The sequence below is a fragment of the Gadus chalcogrammus genome, chromosome 12 (assembly GCF_026213295.1).
Source record: "Gadus chalcogrammus isolate NIFS_2021 chromosome 12, NIFS_Gcha_1.0, whole genome shotgun sequence".
Classification (NCBI taxonomy): Eukaryota; Metazoa; Chordata; class Actinopteri; order Gadiformes; family Gadidae; genus Gadus; species Gadus chalcogrammus.
Window position 1 is genome coordinate 865370 of NC_079423.1, and position 20765 is coordinate 886134.

General features: G+C 43.9%; 1 protein-coding gene across 1 annotated transcript in view; it reads left to right on the forward strand.

Moving 5' to 3' along the window:
- dnai3 (dynein axonemal intermediate chain 3) overlaps positions 1-20765 on the forward strand; it is an 88176-nt gene that overhangs the window by 44417 nt on the left and 22994 nt on the right. Inside the window, exon 14 of the mRNA XM_056603543.1 lies at positions 9033-9136. Coding sequence (XP_056459518.1) covers positions 9033-9136 — 104 coding nt within the window. The remainder of the gene's footprint in view (positions 1-9032; positions 9137-20765) is intronic.

Consider the following 20765-nt stretch of genomic DNA (forward strand, 5'->3'; position numbering starts at 1 on the left):
CAGGCCAGACGCGGCACGTCCCCCCACACACCCCCACCGCCCGACACAGGCCGAGGACACATCCGGCCGCCAACTCACTCCCCCCCCCCGGAATGGGAGAGGAAGTCTGCCACGGCCATCTGCGCCCCAGGCCTGTGCACCACCCGGAAATTGAAAGCTTGCAATGCGAGATACCACCGGGTAATCCTCGCGTTGACGTCCTTCATGCGGTGGAGCCACTGGAGGGGGGCGTGGTCGGAGTAGAGGGTGAACGCGCGACCCAGCAGGTAGTAGCGAAGGGCGCCGACCGCCCATCGGATGGCGAGACACTCCTTCTCCACCTTGCTGTACCGACCCTCCTGGTCTGACAGTTTGCAGCTCAGATACAGCACCGGTCGGTCAGCCACCTCCACCTGCTGGGTCAGGACCGTGCCCATCCCCCTTTCCGACGCCTCTGTCTGCGAGATCAAAGTTAGGAGCACACAGGGCCGCTTCCCCGCAGAGGGCTGTTTTAAACGCCTCAAACGATTCAGTCCAGATTCACTGGACTGAATCTGGGGCCCTCTTACGGGTGAGGTCGGTCAAGGGGCTGGCTAGGTCCGAGAAGTGCGGCACAAACTGCCGGTAGTACCTTGCCAGCCCCAGGAACCGCCTCACCCCCTTCTTGGTCCTAGGCCGAGGGGAGGCGGCGACCGCCGCGGTCTTACCTACCTGCGGCCGGACCTTCCCCCCCCCCCCCCAGGTGGTACCCAAGATACTTAATCTTCGGGTTGGCCGTGAGCCCCGCCCGTCTCAGCGACTGAAGGACGGCCGCCACCCGCTGCATATGCTGCCCCCTAGGTGTCACCATAGATGACGATGTCATCGATGTAGGCGGCAGCATACGCAGCGTGGGGCCGCAACACCCAGTCCATCAGCCGGGAGTTGCAGGCTGGCAACGTACTCCGCCTGACTCACCATGAGATCCTCCCCTCGACCGACCGAAGGGGTGGGGACTTCCGGACTGAGCTCCACTCTCTCCGGTAGCGTCGTTGCGATCGCGACAGGGACCGCATCGTTCCACCTCTTAAGGAGGTTGATGTGGTATATCTGTTTGTTTTCGCCCCTGTCTGACCGCGCTCCCTCGTAATCCACGTCCCCGACTCGCCGTGTGACCACAAAGGGTCCTTGCCACTTCGCGAGTAATTTGGCGTCTCTGTCGTACAGGCGTCTCTGACTCTCCTGGGGTGGGTGAGTGAAGCTTTGCATGCAAGTCCATGACGTACTGTATTTCGTTTTTGTTGTCAGAACCGAGCCATTATCCGGTTGAGTGTTCTATCGTACCCCAAATGGCCTGCCATTGGGTGATAATGCACCGCCTGGAAAACCATGCCCCGGCGGCTCCTAGGTACCAGCAATTGGGTGATAATCTCCTCACTCTGGGTGTCACGACCCACCCGATAAAGCCTATCCCTCACCACCACAAAGTGTGGGTAAGTCAGCACTACGTCTGGCTGTACCCGAGTACCATCAACAGTGTTAGATTTCAGCTTATTTCTAAACTGTTTTCGTGTAGACATTGTGTATTTTCCGTCGTAGTAATTCTTGAAGTCGAAATCAAAGCAACTTGACAGGTTGGATAAGAGGGTTGAATAGATGGTTTATTCCAGGATATAATACAGCAAGATACAGACTTAGGCCGTGTTCACATCTAGCATTATTTGTAATGGGGAAAAGTTGAGCCGACCGTTTTTTCAACAAAAAAGAAAAGCTGGCAGCGTTTTTTGCCCTAAAAGCATCGAGTGCGTTTTTTCTATCGCCTATAGAAACGAACCCATTCTAGACCCGACGTTACTCGCCCATTATGTATCCAGGCTAGGGCCCATTAGACATGTCGTAGATCTCGACATGTTCTGTGATTACAACAATTAATCACTCCAACGGCACTTTCCCGAGTGATTTGTCTGCCATTGTTTCTTGTTTTGACAGTTGAGAGTTTCCTTCGTGACGAAGTGTCAATGTTCCGCTTGTGATTGGTCAGTTGCCCAAAAGACGCCTGACGTCGGCCGCTTTCTTCCTGAAAGTTGAACTTTTTTCAACGCTCCGTATGACAGAAAAAAACGCTGCGTTTACAAAAACGGCCGTGATTTTTTTCAACAACGCTCTGCTCCATAGGAATATAATGTAAAACAAGCGCTGGCAGATTTAAAAAAACGCTGTCAAACCCTCTTCTCCCCGAACCGAAGGGTTGGGGCGAGTATTATATTTAACAAAACATGAATAACAAGAGAACAGAAGCACTCTCACCCTTGATAAGGTATATGCCCTGGCTATGTCCCAGACAACCAGGTTGGTTCATCCTTGTTGAGACATAACAAATGGCGGAATGTTGGAAATAACACCTTGTTTCAGAGAGGCACTGGCCTGTTCCTAGACTAGAAATGTGGACACAGAGAGACACTAAAATGCACCCAACATTCTACATTCCTCCCTCTTGATCATATTAAACGTAGTTTAAAGATCACCCTTAAAATGAGAATTCAGTGTATCTACTGGTGAGCTATTAACAATTAAAAGAAAGCATAAAAGGCTACTCTAATAAAAAAATAACAAACTCATTAGATTACTCATGATTACACCAAAACAGATAAAAAATGTAAAGAATAAAGAAAAACGACTGTCGAGACACCTCCCTCTGCTTGGCAGTGAAGCTCCACCTTTTTTAATAGCTTTCACTGTTCCCAGCAGAAAAGTGGTTCAGTTTCTCTAAACGAAATTAAAGGGCCTAGCCTTGGAGACCATGCGAAGTTTGGGGCACCAGACCTTACGATGGGGTGGGCTCTCTAACACAGCCACCCTAAGGGGGGCCAACAAGATCGGGGGACTGCCCCGATCATTCTACAACGGCTATCACCTGGTCGTAGGCTGAGCGTAGGGAAGCATCACGAGACTGCTCGAGGGGGAAATCCTCCACCGGTGGGAACCTCGGGTTGAGGATCCCCCGCCGCCCCAGGTGGCTCTCCGCTAGGTCGACAGCCGCCGAGAGGCCCTCCTGCCGTTGGTACCGGACCCAGGCGGAGGTTCTGGCGGGAAGCCCCTCAATAAACCTCTCTAGGGCCACCTGTTCCACGACCTCCTCCGGCGTGTTCCGGTCCGGGACCAGCCACCTCCTCGCTTGGTCCCGCAGCTGCTGGGCATAGGCGAAGGGTCGGTCCCCCTCTGTGAATGCGCAAAACCGGCGTCGATGTTCCTCGGGGTTTAGGCCAAGCCGGTCCCGGATGGCCTTGGCGACGGTGTCAAATAATTATGAAGGAAATATGGTTAACGGAGATGTTCCCCTTAATGCCATACTGTGGCCGTTTCTCAATTCCTAGCACGCGTACTACGGACTCGATGACTTGCAAGCACGTACTTGGCAAGTCCGTACTTCAAGCACAGACTTGCGAGCACGCGAGTACGTACCTGCAATTGGAACAGCAGCGGACTCGATGACGTCACCACCTCTGCTCGTCCGTTAAAGGCCCACTATGCAACTTTTTTAGCCAAAATTACATTAAGTATGCAGGTTGAGAGTTATGCTGATGGTTCTGCATCCATTTCTGGGTCGATTGGTGGGTGTGTCATTTTCCCATGTGGCCTCTACAGTGAAAAAGCGCATATGCAACTTGATAAGTTCGGACCGAGCGCTTCCGGATGTGACGCGGCGGAAGTATCCTCGGAAATGTAGTCAGATTGTAGTTTCGAAAATGCTTTACGGCACAGACACACACCCAAACATGGCACCAGCTAGATATAAACAGCCAGTTGCGAGGCAATTTGGCTTGATTTACCTTAATATAACAGGCTAGGAGTCATTGCGATGGTTCCATTATACATTTTTGTTCGATTGTTCGTTGTTTCAACTCCCCCTTGCGAATCTTGGCGGAGAAAATGAATATGTTTCTGCCGGCGACCCGCCGCCCACTCTCGCGGGAGTCTCGGGTCTCGCGAAGTAACGAATTGCTTTGCGGCACAGACCCCCAAACACGGAACCGGCTCGATATAAACACAAGTAACTAAGGGATTGTTACATTCATCATAGATCAGCCGACTAAAAAGAGACAGAGAAACCCAATGTCGGAGGAACAGAAGAAGAGAAAGGGGAGACTGACCGACAGAGAGGCTAGACACGAGTAAACGTTGGGCAAGCTTTTCAGGAATAGAGTGAACTGAAAGAAAAAGAAGACTTCAAATCAGACTCCGACTTGGCCGTGTTGCTTTTGAAATTGAATGTACCCTTGGGTGAACTTTGTCCTCGTGGTATTCTTGATGTTGATAGTCTCTGTACAAATGTGTTTGCTCAACCATTTTGTTGTGAGCCCTGTAAAAATTGTTTTCTCGACCGTTTTGTTGTGAGCCCTGTATGTTTCTAGCTTGCTTGGTTGCAGCCATATAAACACCTTTGTTTCCATTGGTGTTTTGCTGTTCGTCTGTCTCGTCCCCCAGATACAGACTGAATCCCCGAATCCAGGTTCTTGTTTATTTAGATTATTATGTTGGCCAACACTCTCACACTGATTGTTCTGTTCAACCTAAGATAAAACAATTATAATCTAGGATATAAATTCTCCCCGTCAACTATAAAAAGGATGGCTTTATGTTAATTGCAATACAAATACACAATTTTAAAAATGTATAACCTTGCCTACACTTTATGAACATTTACTTCGGACATGGCTCCACGCATTCGCCGGCTTCTTTGAAAACAAATGCACATGGCTCGCGTAGAAGTGCATGGGGAAGGGTCGTCAACGAGTTGTTACGACAGTGTTGTAAAATATCTACTACGAAGCTGTAGGGGGCGCTGTGTAGAGAAATGTGCGTGCCAAAACCAAGAAAACAGCGAAGAAATTCCCGAAGTTGCATAGTGGGCCTTTAACTGTGCTACGGCCTCATTTAGGCATATACTACTGAACAATATAAACAAATGATATAAAACAAAATCCCAGCCTCTTTCATTTTCAAATAGTATGTAAATATTCTGAATGAATAAAAATTGAAAAGATATGCGTGTCCTGTCATGTGTAGGAGCTATACACACACGACTTTATATATATATATTTATATTTATATATTATCTTATATTATTATTATTATATTATATAAATATATATATAAGTTAAGAGTAACTTAAGCTACAGTTGTGCGTCTTCTCCATATTGTCTACTGCTGCGAGTGCGAAATGCATCCTGGGATTTATAGCGGTTGCAAGTATACACGAGCCACCTCCGATGCATGCTCGGTGAAACGGCGAGATCGAGCACGCATCAAGAACACTTCCGGGTTTTACGACAGTACTCGCTTGATGCGTGCTTCGAATTGGAACAGTGCTCGGGCAACGACTGATGACGTTTCACGAGCACACAAGCACGCGAATTGAGAAACGGCCTGTGTCCTGGCAGACGGATTCTTTGAAACTAATGAGCCGGAATGTTGATTGCCTGATGAATTTCAGGTGCTGTTCAATTGTGTTTCTTAAATGATTGGCAATGACAGAATATCAGCTTCAGCATGTCGATAGTGCTCCTATCAGGATTCGAACTCTCAACCTAAGGATCACCAGTACACGACACTATCCCGTTGAGCCACTGACATTCCTGGACTGCATGAAGCCTCATTCACAGAGTGAAAATGTCGATTGATAAGCACACAACATCAAGAAAACTCCAGGCAAACATTTCACAAGAGAATGAAGGGTTTTCTTAAAAGAGTACAGATCTGAAAATTTGCACTGTTAATGGTATCCACCTGATCCAATGATAGCCGTATGTTAGTTATACAATAACAAAATGGGCATGTAGGCAAAATGGGTTGAGACTGTGGACGTTTGGCTTTTTTTTCTGAAATTGTTGGAAAAGTAAACATCTTTAGATCAGAAGACCCGGGTGAAAAATATGCATCTGATTTTAGAGATTAATGTGATGAAAGAATTTTGAGTCCAGATCAATCTCGTAAGGAGATATAAGGCTAGTTCATATTTTTTTAAAAAGAGCCACCTTTGGGTGCAGTGCAGTACCACATTTTGGGTTTATTAGTAGTTTATTAGTATAACTGTGGTTATAAACACTTGCTGGTCTTCATGTAAATTCCAGCTGGCTAACACGCAATCCAATAGCTATATTTTCACCGGTGTGCGATTCTGCGAAGTATACAGTCTCCAGACACCGTGTTTTCAGTTTAAAATCTTCAGTGAGGAAATGCACGGTGAAACTCCTGTGGGGTTCTGTTGTACAACTTGATCAAAGGTCTGTTGTACTTGCATAGTACTCAACTTGACTCAGTTCCAGCTTAACAGTTTTCCGTCATTCGTCGTACATTTGTGGAATGGCGGCTTGAGAAAAATAGTTCTGCGATGGAATTCGATACCTTGGGTCGAGTTTTTCAATCATAGCGACAAAGCCCTTTCTGCTGCTCACTGTATTCATAGGCATTATCTCCTACGACAAAAAAATTGCGATGGCCTCGATCTTTGTGGCACTTTGATGATTTCTCATAATGGGTCATAATCGCAAATCTCTGCTGAATTGAAGTCTGTTTTCGATTTACTGCTAGATGCTGGTCTTGGCATAACATTAGCGTTTTTACTCTTAACACTAGCTTCTTGGACCTCTTCATATCAATCTTTGTGGTTGTGTTGTAGGTGACTGAAGAGATTGGTTGTGTTACCTCTGCTAGATGCCACTGCTTTGTGACATGTCTTACTGTACGTTCACACCAAAAGCTGTAAAAGATGCAAAATCGCCGAATAGCTCATAACGCAACGCTGTCCAAAATATTTACAGCTTCAATCGCTCTTGCGATTTTGCTTTTCCATTTAAAGGAGCTGCGCTTTTTGCCTGCACGCTCGTAGTTGAGGCAAGTGCTGCTGCTGATGTTGAGCCACGAAAACACAAGATAGTCATAAGTTTGGTCAATAGAAAAAGAATAATAAGCATAAATACATGAAACACTGAATAACTAATTAATGGAGCGATTGCTTACATGCTAGATTATAGCTTAGTTGATCGCTATCGTGTGTGTGTGTGTGTGTGTGTGTGTGTGTGTGTGTGTGTGTGTGTGTGTGTGTGTGTGTGTGTGTGTGTGTGTGTGTGTGTGTGTGTGTGTGTGTATTGTTTATTATGGAAAAGATCCGCTCAACGGAGCATTTGTGCCAGCCAGACACACGGCAAACTGACAAATTAGAAATATTTTCTGTCCGGTATCTGCCTGCTTCTCCACCCAACGTTCGTCCGCTGGTTTCCATCAGCATTCCACTGTGCGACCATCCCTTTTGCGTAATGCGGATTGCATATGGCCTCATACATTGTTGAAATCATATGCTGAATGCTTTGTTCTTTCTATGTGTTTCGTAGTTAATGATCGTGCTATAATAAGACCACGTTGGCTATGCAATCGCGGACAAATACGATGCCCTGCAATTGCCGCAATTATTATCTCACGCACCATGATGAAAGAACAAATTTGTGGTAGGAACTAAAGTTCTCGCGTATGTTTACTGGGACCCACGCCAGCGAGAGACGTATACATTCCGATTGGCTGGCGGTCATTTACAGCCAAAACGCTACTAGCTCATTTGCATAGAGTTGAGCTGCTTTCAACTCTCATTTACAGCTTTAAAGCTATCGCTCAAGCGTTTTATCGCTCCAATTGCTTTATCGCACATGACATGTCTAATTGAAAGTGGCGTTTATCGCTCAAAACGCTTTACAGGTTTTGGTGTGAACGCAAAGTACCAAAGTACAAAGTACCTGTGTTTGTAACACGTCCTTCATGAAACCGAAATATTTCCAAATAACAGAAGTGCTTTTCCTTTAAGTCACCAAGTTTGTCTCGCTCGACTCACTACCTGAAGCCATCACGAAAAAGCTGTCCTGCTGCCTCCACTCTCTCCTCTCCACACCTAAAACACCATGTGCTAACTTGGAGGGGGAGGGTTCCTCGGATCTGATTGGCCAAATATGTTGACATGCGGAGTGTGAATGCACGGCGCGTAGACTACATTTTATTGAAGTTTAAGTAATCTTTGCAGTATGTCAATCGCAAGTGTTGATGGTGCGATGACGATAAACTTTCAATATATCGTGCAGCCCTAGATTCTCAACTTGTTGACATTCGTAACCCATGATGAGTGGGGGTGAAGGGTATTTTGAGTCCTTTATCCTTTAATGCTTTATTAACCTTTGTTTATGGGAAGACGCCCATGAATGAAATAATGTTTCAATGTTTATTCAGGAACTTGACCCAGCCAGCTCCTACCTGTTATATTGAAGAGGAGCAAACTGCGTGTGTACTTTGCATGAGAGTCAATAGGCAAAGATTCTTATCCCCCATGCCTGAAATACAGGACCTTTCAGGACCTTATTTTAATTTGTTCAAATTCAGATTACACATTTGACTCACTTGCACATTTCAAACATTTATATTTTTAAGACTTGAATGAATGAATGTCTTCTTCTTATTGAATGTGGGGAGGGAAAGGGCGGCACCATAGCCTAGTGCCCTCTTCTTGCACCCTAGCGCCTTCTCCTGGCACCCTAGCGCCTTCTCCTGGCACCCTAGCGCCTACTTCTGGCACCCTAGCTCCTTCTCCTGGCACCCTAGCGCCTTCTTCTGGCACCCTAGCTCCTTCTCCTGGCACCCAAGCACCTTCTTCTGGCCCCTAGCGCCTTCTCCTGGCCAGCCCCAACTGGTGGGCTTCCTTTTCATTTATCCTGTTTAGTTCATGCAAAGTTTTTTCATCTTTTCGATGCTTCGGTTGAACTTTGTCTAAATTTCCTTCTTTTTTTTGGTCTGGCTTCTTCGGGTCCTTGCACCATTTGTAAGGACCCTCTGCAAGAAGTATGATTATGAATACACAAATGTTTTGACCCATTTTACTTGGTTAGGACTACAACATTAATTGAACTGGTTACGGACAGAGAGGTAGAACTATTTCATTATCAAAGATATGTGAAAAGAAGCGTTGAGCCCCTTCCCTTATTCCCTGCTGTGTGTTCTCCACCCCGACCTGGTGTCCAATGCACTCTTGCCTGTAGAAAGAGGCGAGACCCCCCTGGATTACAGTAACCTCCGAGTGACTTCAGCAAAGAACCCCAAACCTCTGGGAGACTTCAACACCAAGTTCTATGTCGGCACAGAGGTAAGGTGTACCTGAGGTATATTTATATTTTCCCAAAGGATTTTGTGTTTGTACTAACTATAAGTAACCAACCTAAAATTTATACTTTTCAACTTTTCAATTAAAATATCCTAGACATATCAGAAGTCAATGCTAATTGAAAATGATTTCAATAATGTAATCAATAAAATCAAATCCTTTATAAATTATAGATACTGCAAACCAAAATGCTGAACCTCACCCTTTGTTTACAGTAATCTTTGTCACTCCCGCAAGTGGCTGCTAATTTGTGTCACACAGTTGCACAGGCAGTTAGAATGGACAGAACACTGTAATTACGTTTTTTTTATTCTAAAAAGTCTAACTGGAACTAACTCTCTAACTGGAAGGGGCTCAATGTTACACCTTGATAACTTGATTGCTTAAGCAATGTGTAAGCTAGAAGTCTAGCGAGTCTAGGAAATGTTATCTCTATCAATGCGATAGATATTTATCATAAAAGTCATGACATTAAAAAAGTTTGGAATGCTCTAGGGACCCTTTAACGCATGAAAGTTGAATCAATTATAAAAATATAAAGATTGCGATAAGATCACAGTTAAATAAAGACCAACCCGGTTTTACACGATTTCGTGCTCATGCTCATGAAAAGTAATCTATTGAGTCGTATCCCAGAGCAAGATTGTCAGACTTTTTCCTGATACACAGAACGAAATGTAAACCCATGTAGGCCTATTCAATGCATTTATCGTATATATCCATATGCACTTGTTTACAACCTACATCCATTATTTATGTAACATGCAAGTGTTACGCCCCTGTGAGGGGGGTATAGAAAGAACAACGAGGACGCAGTGTTGTAGTCAAGTCCAAAGTTGTAATGGTGTTCACACAACCCGGTATCACGCGATTGCGTGCTCATGCGCACGAACGTTAATCTATTGAAGCGTGTTCCAGAGTACGATAGTCCGACTTTTTGCGTGCTACACAGAACGAAATGTAAACCAATGCTTTCTGAATGGGAGTGTTGTCAGACAATAAACGTGCTCCACAAAACGGTACGAGAGAGAGAGAAAGAGAGAGAGAGAGGGAGGGACAGAGAGAGAGAGAGAGAGCGAGAGAGAGAGGCTTCAGAAAGGGTTTGCGCAGATAGTACAGTGCACCCTAGTTATGTTTATGCCAAAACCACAAATGCTATATGTATATATATATATTGCCTAATTATATATATTGCCTATATATATGTATAGGCTATATATATATAATTAGGCTATAATTATATTATTTAGCGTGTAATGAGACAATCTATAGCCAAATTGTCGAAGATGCCCGAGAATCTCCGGGGATATCAGCATGGGAAATCGGCGAATCAGACCCATGAACCTATAAAGAAAGACGTCATCTCAAGCGGGAGAGAACGTTTGCGGTGCTGGTTTGTGTCACGTAAGTACAGTGCCGTGTTCCAATACCCGTACTGTCCGTACTTACTAGCCAAAATTTGAGTACGCAGTACGTTCCAATTCAGATCCGGCGAAAAGAAGTATACTTCAAGGACCCGGATGCCGTACTCAAAACGGGCTAATCGTGAAGTGTGGATCGAAGGACACTCCCCGTACTCAACGGCAGCCATCTTAGCTACGTAGCGAAAGAGGCGGAGCCAGGCTGAGCCAAAGTCGGCGCATTTCCCACATAGTCTGCATTAATAGAGTCATTTTGTATTTTTTTATAGTTTTTATAGCTTTTTATAGCTGCTAGGCGTAAAGAGTTCACCGTTCAAAGCGGGATGTTTATTGCGGGGGAGGAGCCACGGCGGCAAACGTGATCGTAATTTCCGGTTAGTGCACCACGGAGTACTCGATTTGGAACAGCACTCACATCTGAAAAATTAACGTAGTAGACAGTGCGGATAGTATACTTCCTTTAAGTATACTCATGGAAGTACGGGTATGGTCTCACGATGTCTTGATGTTTATTTTATCTAGCCATCTATTCTCTTGTTTTTGGCTATGTGAATGAACGTCCGCGTCGATGCCTCGATCGCAAGTCCAGTGTTGCGAGCGGACGTTGCTATGACATCTAGAAATCATACCGTATTTAATGGGTTGTAGTGAGTGTAACATAATCCACCTACAGTATTTTGTTATGTGTTGTTCTTTCAATTGTGTTAGGCATGTCGTTTACTATCTTGGTGGTTCAGGGATCGCTGTCCCTTTTAAGGATTACGAGCGTCTCATGACGTCAGAGCCCATGCGGGATTGGTTTACCTTCAGCACGTTTTGATTTCCTGTTTCTCTCTTACTAAATAAACGAGTTACACAACTGTGTGCTCAACGTGCGAAATTGTATCACTCACTTATGGCAATTTCCACAGGGTTATCATTAATATTGATGTGTAGGGGTTGTTTATAACTCGTGAATAATATTGTTTAGACCACGGTCTGGGGGAATACTCTGATTCTGATTGGCTGCAGTGCGTGCATTAACTCCTGATATAGCCCTACAGACACCTGCTAAGTAGTTCCAGTCAGTGTTTAGATTCTCTGCCCGAGCCCGAGCCCGACACGGGCCGGGTCGGGCCGATATTTCCCACCACTATACTCGGGCCGGGCCTTTGATCGAGCGTTTTTATTTTTATTTTACCATTGGTTTATTGGCCTAATCTGAGGGGAAATCTATGCCATAAACAGAAATATTATAGGCCTTTATTACACGGGTCTTCTCAATGCCGTGGAACGCTCTGTTCATGGGTAGTAGTCCGGTAGTCTGGCTGAACGGAAGTGGACAGCGTCTATTGCCTAGCATCGGATTTGGCCGCGACTCCTCCCCTTCCGGTTGCTCCCCCTCAAACTCGGAAACTAGGCAGTATGGCGAGTTTTGAAGAGGACTTTGACGGCGCTGTAAAGTTGGCATGTTTGGCTCTTTCCGTCGAAAATTGCAAAGAACTGCAAAAGATTTGCTTACAGCATTTGCTGAGGAAGAAAGATGTTCTATTTTGCATGGACACCGCTGCTGCTTCCCGGGCTTAGCCCCGCCATAGACGATTGTGATTGGTTTAAAGAAATAAAAACAGGCCCGCCCAGTTTCCCCACGGATAGACGGCTCGAGGTAGCGTGGCTCCAGACCATTCTACTTGCTGTAGTTTGGTCTGGCTTTGCGAGACTAGTAGTCCGGTGACTTGTCTATCCCAGCGTCTTCCGTTGCTAAGCAACGTCACCGTCTTTGCGGAAAAATTATTTCTCTGCTGATCAACACTACGAATGGCCAAAAGACTTGTATCCCCCCCCCCTTAAATAAATACTATGGCAGAATTATTATTATTATTATTATTATTATTATTATTATTGTCATTCAACTTGAACATGTGTTTTACAGTAGAGTGGTGGAGGGATGACGCATGTTGGCCAACCCGGAAGTGAGCATCGCCCTGGATTTCCTCGACAAAAAGCCAACGGGTTTTGCCATTGGATTTTGGATTATTGCTGAAACATTTGCATCTTTGAAGCACCTCCTCAAAAACTGAAAATAAATAAATATATAAAAATAACCAATGCATTCTGAATGGGAGTGTTTCTCTGATTTTTCCATGCTACACAGAACGAAATGTAAACCCATGCAAATAAAGACTTCATGGTCATAATCATTTAAATATCATTAATATCCTGAGTGTGTAGGGTGGTATTCAATTTCTTTCAACGGGGCTGCATCCAGTCACTTGACCGTTATGGTTGCTATGGTGGTTGCTATCGACCACCCCCTCTAATCCTTACATGGCTCTAAAAACCACGCGGCAAAGGAGCTGCCGCCCATTGTGTTGTTTTTGTCGAAAACTAGGGTCCGATGGTTAGAGAAAAGGCAGATATTCCAAGGTATCCTTAAAAGGCATCTTGGATGTTTTTATTTTCTGCAGTTTAGACTTCTACTACAACCTATTTTGGAAAGCAAAACACCAAGCTCATTGATTTAACGAGGCAGGGTTATTTGAAACAATTGATTAAATAAATATTTGTGAGATGTCCTTACTTCTCCTGAGTTTGCTTCCTATTTATGTCGAGTATACACCCCTACTGTCCACAAGCATTCCCCCCCCCCCTCCCCATATGGATTTGGAGAATTGTTGCCACGTCCCAGTGGTGGAGGTATCATATATATGTAAGAGGGCATTCAATTATACTATAGTGATCAATTAGGAGGCCGAAGCCCTAAAGGAAGTGATGCAATAGGTGACTGAGGGTTAATATTTGAGACCCCCTTTTATCAAAGGGGGTCTCAAAGGATGCATATGCTTCAACTTGTGGCTCCAGCCCTACAGGAAATGACTCAGCAAGTGCTCCATCTCGTTGCACCTGCACCCAGCGGCTCGCTTGCAAGATTTTGGCCTGAAGTTCTTCCCAGACCTACACCCTAGCCATCCAACATGCATATCTGAGAATCAGGCCTCTCTTTAATAATGACAAAAAGTTATGAGAGAAATACACATGAACTTTTGTTATCTCATAAGCGGCGTGGTGCCGGCTCCTTTTGACCTTTTGACCCCAGACTTCTGGGGGAATAGCTGAATCAATTCATTAGTCAATCAGAAGTATGTAAATATCTTCCCGGTAGCGTAAGAGGGCGAACAAGGTGTCCTTCAACATCTACGCTTCCAGGCGATTGCAACGGTGCCACAAATGAGCATATTCGAACATGTTTAATGGTAGTAATTAGCTGTCGAAATTGGAGGCCTTAATCAATAATGAGCAGCTATTGATTTGCTTCCCGATAGAAATTGATGGCAAATGACATGTTATTTAGCATCTACACGTTGAGCTGAGTCCAATGAAGCATGCGGGTGGTAACATGTTTTTTACATGGTACACCTAGGTCTAGGACATGATCTCGGTGTAGCAAGAGGGCGAGCTTGATCTCATTGGACTCAGCTTAACGTGTAGATGCTAAATAACACGTAATTTGTCAGAAATCTCCATCGGGAAGCAAATCTATAGCTGGTCATTATTGATAAAGGCCTCCAAAATCGACAGCTAATTACTACCCCGAAACATATTCAAATATGATCATGTGTGGCACTGTTACAATCGCCTCGAAACGTAGATGTCAAAGCACACCTTGTTTGCCCCGTTACACCACCGGGAAGATATTTTCATACTTCTGACGGATTGATTCATATTTTAAGGTTCTCGGAGTGAGACTTTAAGCGGCTGCAGCAGAAGTGTTGAGACGAAAGATGATATCAAGACATTTATAGAATATTCCCATTCACATTATGATTCTTCGTCATAACATCCGACCAAACATCCTTCACATTCACCAAGCGAAGATTATGAAAGTCCAGGCCCCACCTTCTTGCACTCGGGGTCCGACTGGGCCAAGTTTCAGGCAGGAAGGGCCTCCCCTTCCTGCCCTCGGGGTCCGACCGGGCCAAGTCTCGGTGCGGGGGTCCCAGTTAGGCCCTAGAATAAGGTATTCAAATTTCAGGGCGGTAGGACCTTCCTATCTCAAAAACTGTTTTTCCACCAAATTCTGAACCATTAGGTCTTGCAGGCAACACTTCTGAGGGGCTTTGTCCAAATGACAGTCCATTTGGGAAAACTTTTTTTCTCTAAGGGCTACAACTCCAAATCTCGGATATGTCGTTCTCGGGGCCCCGGGAAATGTGTGTAAACATTTAAGTATCCCTGGCTATCTCGAAAAGGCCGGAAAAGGGGCGTGACCTCCAACAGTACAGTAAATGTAGATAAGACAGAGGTTAGTTTCTAGTCCCCATTTTTTGTGGGATGGAGGTGTACATTTGTGGCTTAAGGTGTGTAGACACAGCTGGCCTGTGGCCACGTTTTTGAAGTCTGGGGTCAAAAGGTCAAAAGGAGCCGGCACCACGCCGCTTATGAGATAACAAAAAGTTAATGTGTATTTCTCTCATAACTTTTTGTCCTTATTAAAGAGAGGCCTGATTCTCACATAGGCATGTTGGATGGCTAGGGTGTAGGTCTGGGAAGAACTTGAGGCCAAAATCTTGCAAGCGAGCCGCTGGGTGCAGGTGCAACGAGATGGAGTACTTGCTGAGTCATTTCCTGTAGGGCTGGAGCCACAAGTTGAAGCATATGCATCCTTTGAGACCCCCTTTGATAAAAGGGGGTCTCAAATGTTGACCCTCAGTCACCTATTGCATCACTTCCTTTAGGGCTTCGGCCTCCTAATTGATCATTATAGTATAATTGAATGCCCTCTTTCATATATATGATACCTCCACCACTGGGACGTGGCAACAATTCTCCAAATCCATATGGGGAGGGGGGGGGGGATGCTTGTGGACAGTAGGGGTGTATACTCGACATAAATAGGAAGCAAACTCAGGAGAAGTAATGACATCTCACAAATATTTATTTAATCAATTGTTTCAAATAACCGTGCCTCGTTAAATCAATGAGCTTGGTGTTTTGCTTTCCAAAATAGGTTATAGTAGAAGTCTAAACTGCAGAAAATAAAAACATCCAAGCTGCCTTTTAAGGATACCTTGGAATATCTGCCTTTTCTCTAACCATCGGACCCTAGTTTACGACAAAAACAACACAATGGACGGCAGCTCCTTTGTCGCGTGGTTTTAAGAGCCATGTAAGGATTAGAGGGGGGCGGTCGATAGCAACCACCATAGCAACCATAACGGTCAAGTGACTGGATGCAGCCCCGTTGAAAGAAATTGAATACCACCCTACACACTCAGGATATTAATGATATGTAAATGATTATGACCATGAAGTCTTTATTTGCATGGGTTTACATTTCGTTCTGTGTAGCATGGAAAAATCAGAGAAACACTCCCATTCAGAATGCATTGGTTTACATTTCGTTCTTTGGAGCACGGTTATTTTTATATATTTATTTATTTTCAGTTTTTGAGGAGGTGCTTCAAAGATGCAAATGTTTCAGCAATAATCCAAAATCCAGTGGCAAAACCCGTTGGCTTTTTGTCGAGGGAATCCAGGGCGACGCTCACTTCCGGGTTGGCCAACATACGTCATCCCTCCACCACTCTACTGTAAAAACACATGTTCAAGTTGAATGAGAATAATAATAATAATAATAATAATTCTGCCATAATATTTATTTATGGGGCGGGGGATACAAGTCTTTTGGCCATTCGTAGTGTTGATCAGCAGCGAAATAATTTGTCCGCAAAGACGGTGACGTCGCTTAGCAACGGAAGACGCTGGGATAGACAAGTCACCGGACTACTACCCATGAACGGAGCATTCAACGGCATTGAGAAGACCCGTGTAATAAAGGCCTATAATATTTCTGTTAATGGCATAGATTTCTCCTCAGATTAGGCCAATAAACCAATGGTAAAATAAAAATAAAAACGCTCGATCAAAGGCCCGGCCCGAGTATAGTGGTGGGAAATATCGGCCTGACCCGGCCCGCGTCGGGCTCGGGCTCGGGCTCGGGCAGAGAATCTAAACACAGACTGGAACTACTTAGCAGGTGTCTGTAGGGCTATATCAGGAGTTAATGCACGCACTGCAGCCAATCAGAATCAGAGTATTCCCCCAGACCGTGGTCTAAACAATATTATTCACGAGTTATAAACAACCCCTACACATCAATATTAATGATAACCCTGTGGAAATTGCCATAAGTGAGAGATACAATTTTGCACGTTGAGCACACAGTTGTGTGACTCGTTTATTTAGTAAGAGAGAAACAGGAAATCAAAACGTGCTCAAGGTAAACAAATCCCGCATGGGCTCTGACGTCATGAGACGCTCGTAATCCTTAAAAGGGACAGCGATCCCTGAACCACCAAGATAGTAAACGACATGCCTAACACAATTGAAAGAACAACACATAACAAAATACTGTAGGTGAATTATGTTACACTCACTACAACCCATTAAATACGGTAGGATTTCTAGATGTCATAGCAACGTCCGCTCGCGACACTGGACTTGGATCGAGGCATCGACGCGGACGTTCATTCACATAGCCAAAAACAAGAGAATAGATGGCTAGATAAAATAAACATCAAGACATACAATTCTAAAAAGAACAGATGAAGCAGCTACCCTTTTTTCCTTCGCGGTTTGCCTACAGAGCAGCGCACCTGCATTTAATATATCCGTGTATTGTCACAATTTCTCAGTATGAAAGGTGAAAGTAGAAACGGGTGGCCAAAAGCTGTCGTATTGTTAGTTATCACAGACAATTTTAAGTAGAAACGGGTGGCCAAAAGCTGTCATTTGTTAGTTATCACAGACAATTTTCAACAATGAATGATCTGTACGGAGCTCCATAAGAGACATTAGGGAGAACCTTAGTTTGGAAGTCATGCTTAGTGACACGACAAATAGCCTACTTCCAATTGAAATACAAAATTTAGAAAATAGGCCTACGTGTCCCTGATCACGTTTCAATAGATTAAATAACGTGACAGTATTTTCGTGAGACCATACCCATACTTCCATGAGTATACTTAACCTGTTAAGCCCTAGGCCTATTTCACAGGCCTCCTGCCCAAAATGACATGCCCATAATGAATAGAGTATGCCTCCACAACTACAAGGGCTATATAAATAAAGTTGGTTTCAAAGAGAAGGTAACACCTGTGAGGTGGCTGCAGAAGTGTCAGAATCAATATAGATGTTACTGTGTCATAGTAAGAAATGTCAATTTTCAATTTTCGCCTAGAGAAAACACATTATTTAGAGTGAATACCACCTTGAAACTATGGGATAGTAGCCCAGAACCTTTAGGGAAACATGTAACAACATCTGATGAGCACCCTGTTCCAGGATAAATGCTAATAAAGTGAATAAAGTGATTTTAGAGAGGTTTTAGTACAGGTAGGTCCAGACGGACTAAATGGTGCCATTTGGGCACTTTTGGGCACCATCAGTGCCATTTGACCTTTCTAAGGTACCAGACTGTAAAACTAATTTTATTTCACTGACATATTGCTATAGGTATTCATTCCATCCAAATTCAACAGTTTTGACTTGTTTTGAAATTTCACCCAGACCTCTATACATTTTCCCAGTCAAAGAAAACCATACAATCGAAATGAAGTTTGACTCCAACTGGAGCAGATATATTTGAGAACAACATAATAAAACCAAACTGTAAAAACAAAGGTAAAAACACAGCTAAAAACTACAATCATTAGGGATAAACATATATATATATATATATATATATATATACATATATATATATAAACAGAGGTGGGGGGGCTGACGCTGGAGCAGGAGCAGTCGATGAAGGTGGCTCATAATCAGCATCATCATCACTGTGGAACCCAAGAAGAAGAAAGAAAATAATGTAACTTCAAACAGACAAGTAACAATATGTTGGGGTAAACAAGACATGTACTGGGGAAGTCAACTAACAATCCAGTTTGCACCAGTTTGAGTGTGTGCATTTACTAAATTCATTGCAGGATAATAAATCAAATCCAAGTTTATTTATCACTTGCACAGCAATGCTCGGTTTGCTAGGTCCTCTCAACAATGCAAAAAGGAATAAAGAGAAGAAAGGATAGAGATAGTATCAAATAAACTATGTACAATATATTGATAATGATAATTGATGTAAATAATATCATATATATAAAAATATAAGGCAAAGAGTACCGGTAGTGAGTGTGTGGAATGAGTAGAGTGAGTAGGGTGATCGATAGATAGATAATATCTAATAAGGTGATAGATCGTCAATTTGACACCAAATCAATAAGTAATCGATAACAGAGATTACATACCTTTCAGGTGATGGAATTCGATATTCTGAATCACTGTTGTCCGTGTCCAGTTCTGGCAACAGCAAGTCACTGACGTCAGACGACGACTCAAGAGGGACTACGGTAGCCCCACTGTCGCTAATGATAGCGAATGCCTCCGCAAAAGTATAGGTCTTTCTCCTGCCTGCCATTATTTATTTTAAAATAATAACAAATAGAAGAAAAAGGCAAGAAAATACAAAATAACTAGCTAACTACTAGCTAACTAGAAATGCAAACGATGTAATAAGCGTGTAGTAGGAGCGTATGTCTAGGAGCTATCTAGCCGGCACTTCTGGCGCGAATTATGCTGACCTTCCAGTCAAACCCTGGAAGATATCTTGGGTATCCATTGGTCAATTTGGATGATTGACCCCTCTATCGAACCGTTAGAGCCAATGGAGTCGAGGGACAGTCAAATCGAGGGACCCAAATTCATGTAAAAAAACACTATTCGCCAATCAAAAGTATCACATTATATAACGTTTTTTATTTGTTTATTTATTTTGCTCTTCTTTGGCTGCTAGTTCAGTGAGTTTATCATCGGAATCATTGGAATCTGTGAAGCCTCAGCTTTCATATGACATATAGTTTGTTCGGGTGGCATGAAGTAGCGAAATCGGCGGCGGCCAGTATGAGCGAATGCACGTTTTGCGTGTTTTGCTATGGGCTCATTTAGTTGCTTGGTGTTAGAATTGTATTTTGTTTAGGTAAAAATGGTTATCATGGGCTTTTAGCCGAGCTTCTTCCCGTTACGTGGGTATGCACCATGGACATGTTGGAGCATGGTGGTGCTGTTTACAGCTGTTTACAGCACACGTTGGCGCAGCTGCCCCCGCCCCCGGGGGCGCTCGGGTTTAAGAGGTTAAAGGAAGTGATCTGAATTGGAACGTACTGCGTACTCAAATTTTGGCTAGTAAGTACGGACAGTACGGGTATTGGAACACGGCACTGTACTTACGTGACAAAAACCAGCACCGCAAACGTTCTCTCCCGCTTGAGATGACGTCTTTCTTTATAGGTTCATGGGTCTGATTCGCCGATTTCCCATGCTGATATCCCCGGAGATTCTCGGGCATCTTCGACAATTTGGCTATAGATTGTCTCATTACACGCTAAATAATATAATTATAGTCTAATTATATTTATATAGCCTATACATATATACAGGCAATATATATAGTTAGGCAATATATATATATACATATAGCATTTGTGGTTTTGGCATAAACATAACTAGGGTGCACTGTAATATCTGCGCACACCCTTTCTGAAGCCTCTCTCTCGCTCTCTCTCTCTCTCTCTGTCCATCCCTCTCCCTCTTTCTCTCTCTCTCGTACCGTTTTGTGGAGCACGTTCATTGTCTGACAACACTCCCATTCAGAAAGCATTGGTTTACATTTCGTTCTGTGTAGCACGCAAAAAGTCGGACTATCGTACTCTGGAACACGCTTCAATAGATTAACGTTTGTGCGCATGAGCACGCAATCGCGTGATACCGGGTTGTGCTAACATATATGCTCCTAACTCTGGCGACGTCAAATTTTTCATTAGCCTCCTTCACTCACTTCCAGATCAAAATTCCCACATGCTCATCATGGGAGGAGATTTTAACCTATGTTTTGACCCTAGGTTGGATAAGTCATTGGCAAGGCTGGACAACGTTGTATACATATTAGCGTCTTACATACAATAATTTATCTCGGGATTTGGCATTTCTGATTTTTGGCGTTTTCACAACCGGAAATAATGAAGTCTATTAAATCGTTAAGTACTCGGAAATCGGTCCCGATAAGTACTCGATTGATAGCGTTTATTGAAGGAAATGATGCGCAAAAGTTTGTCGTCCTTCTTGGACGTCCTACATTGTTGCTCTTTGTTTATTGT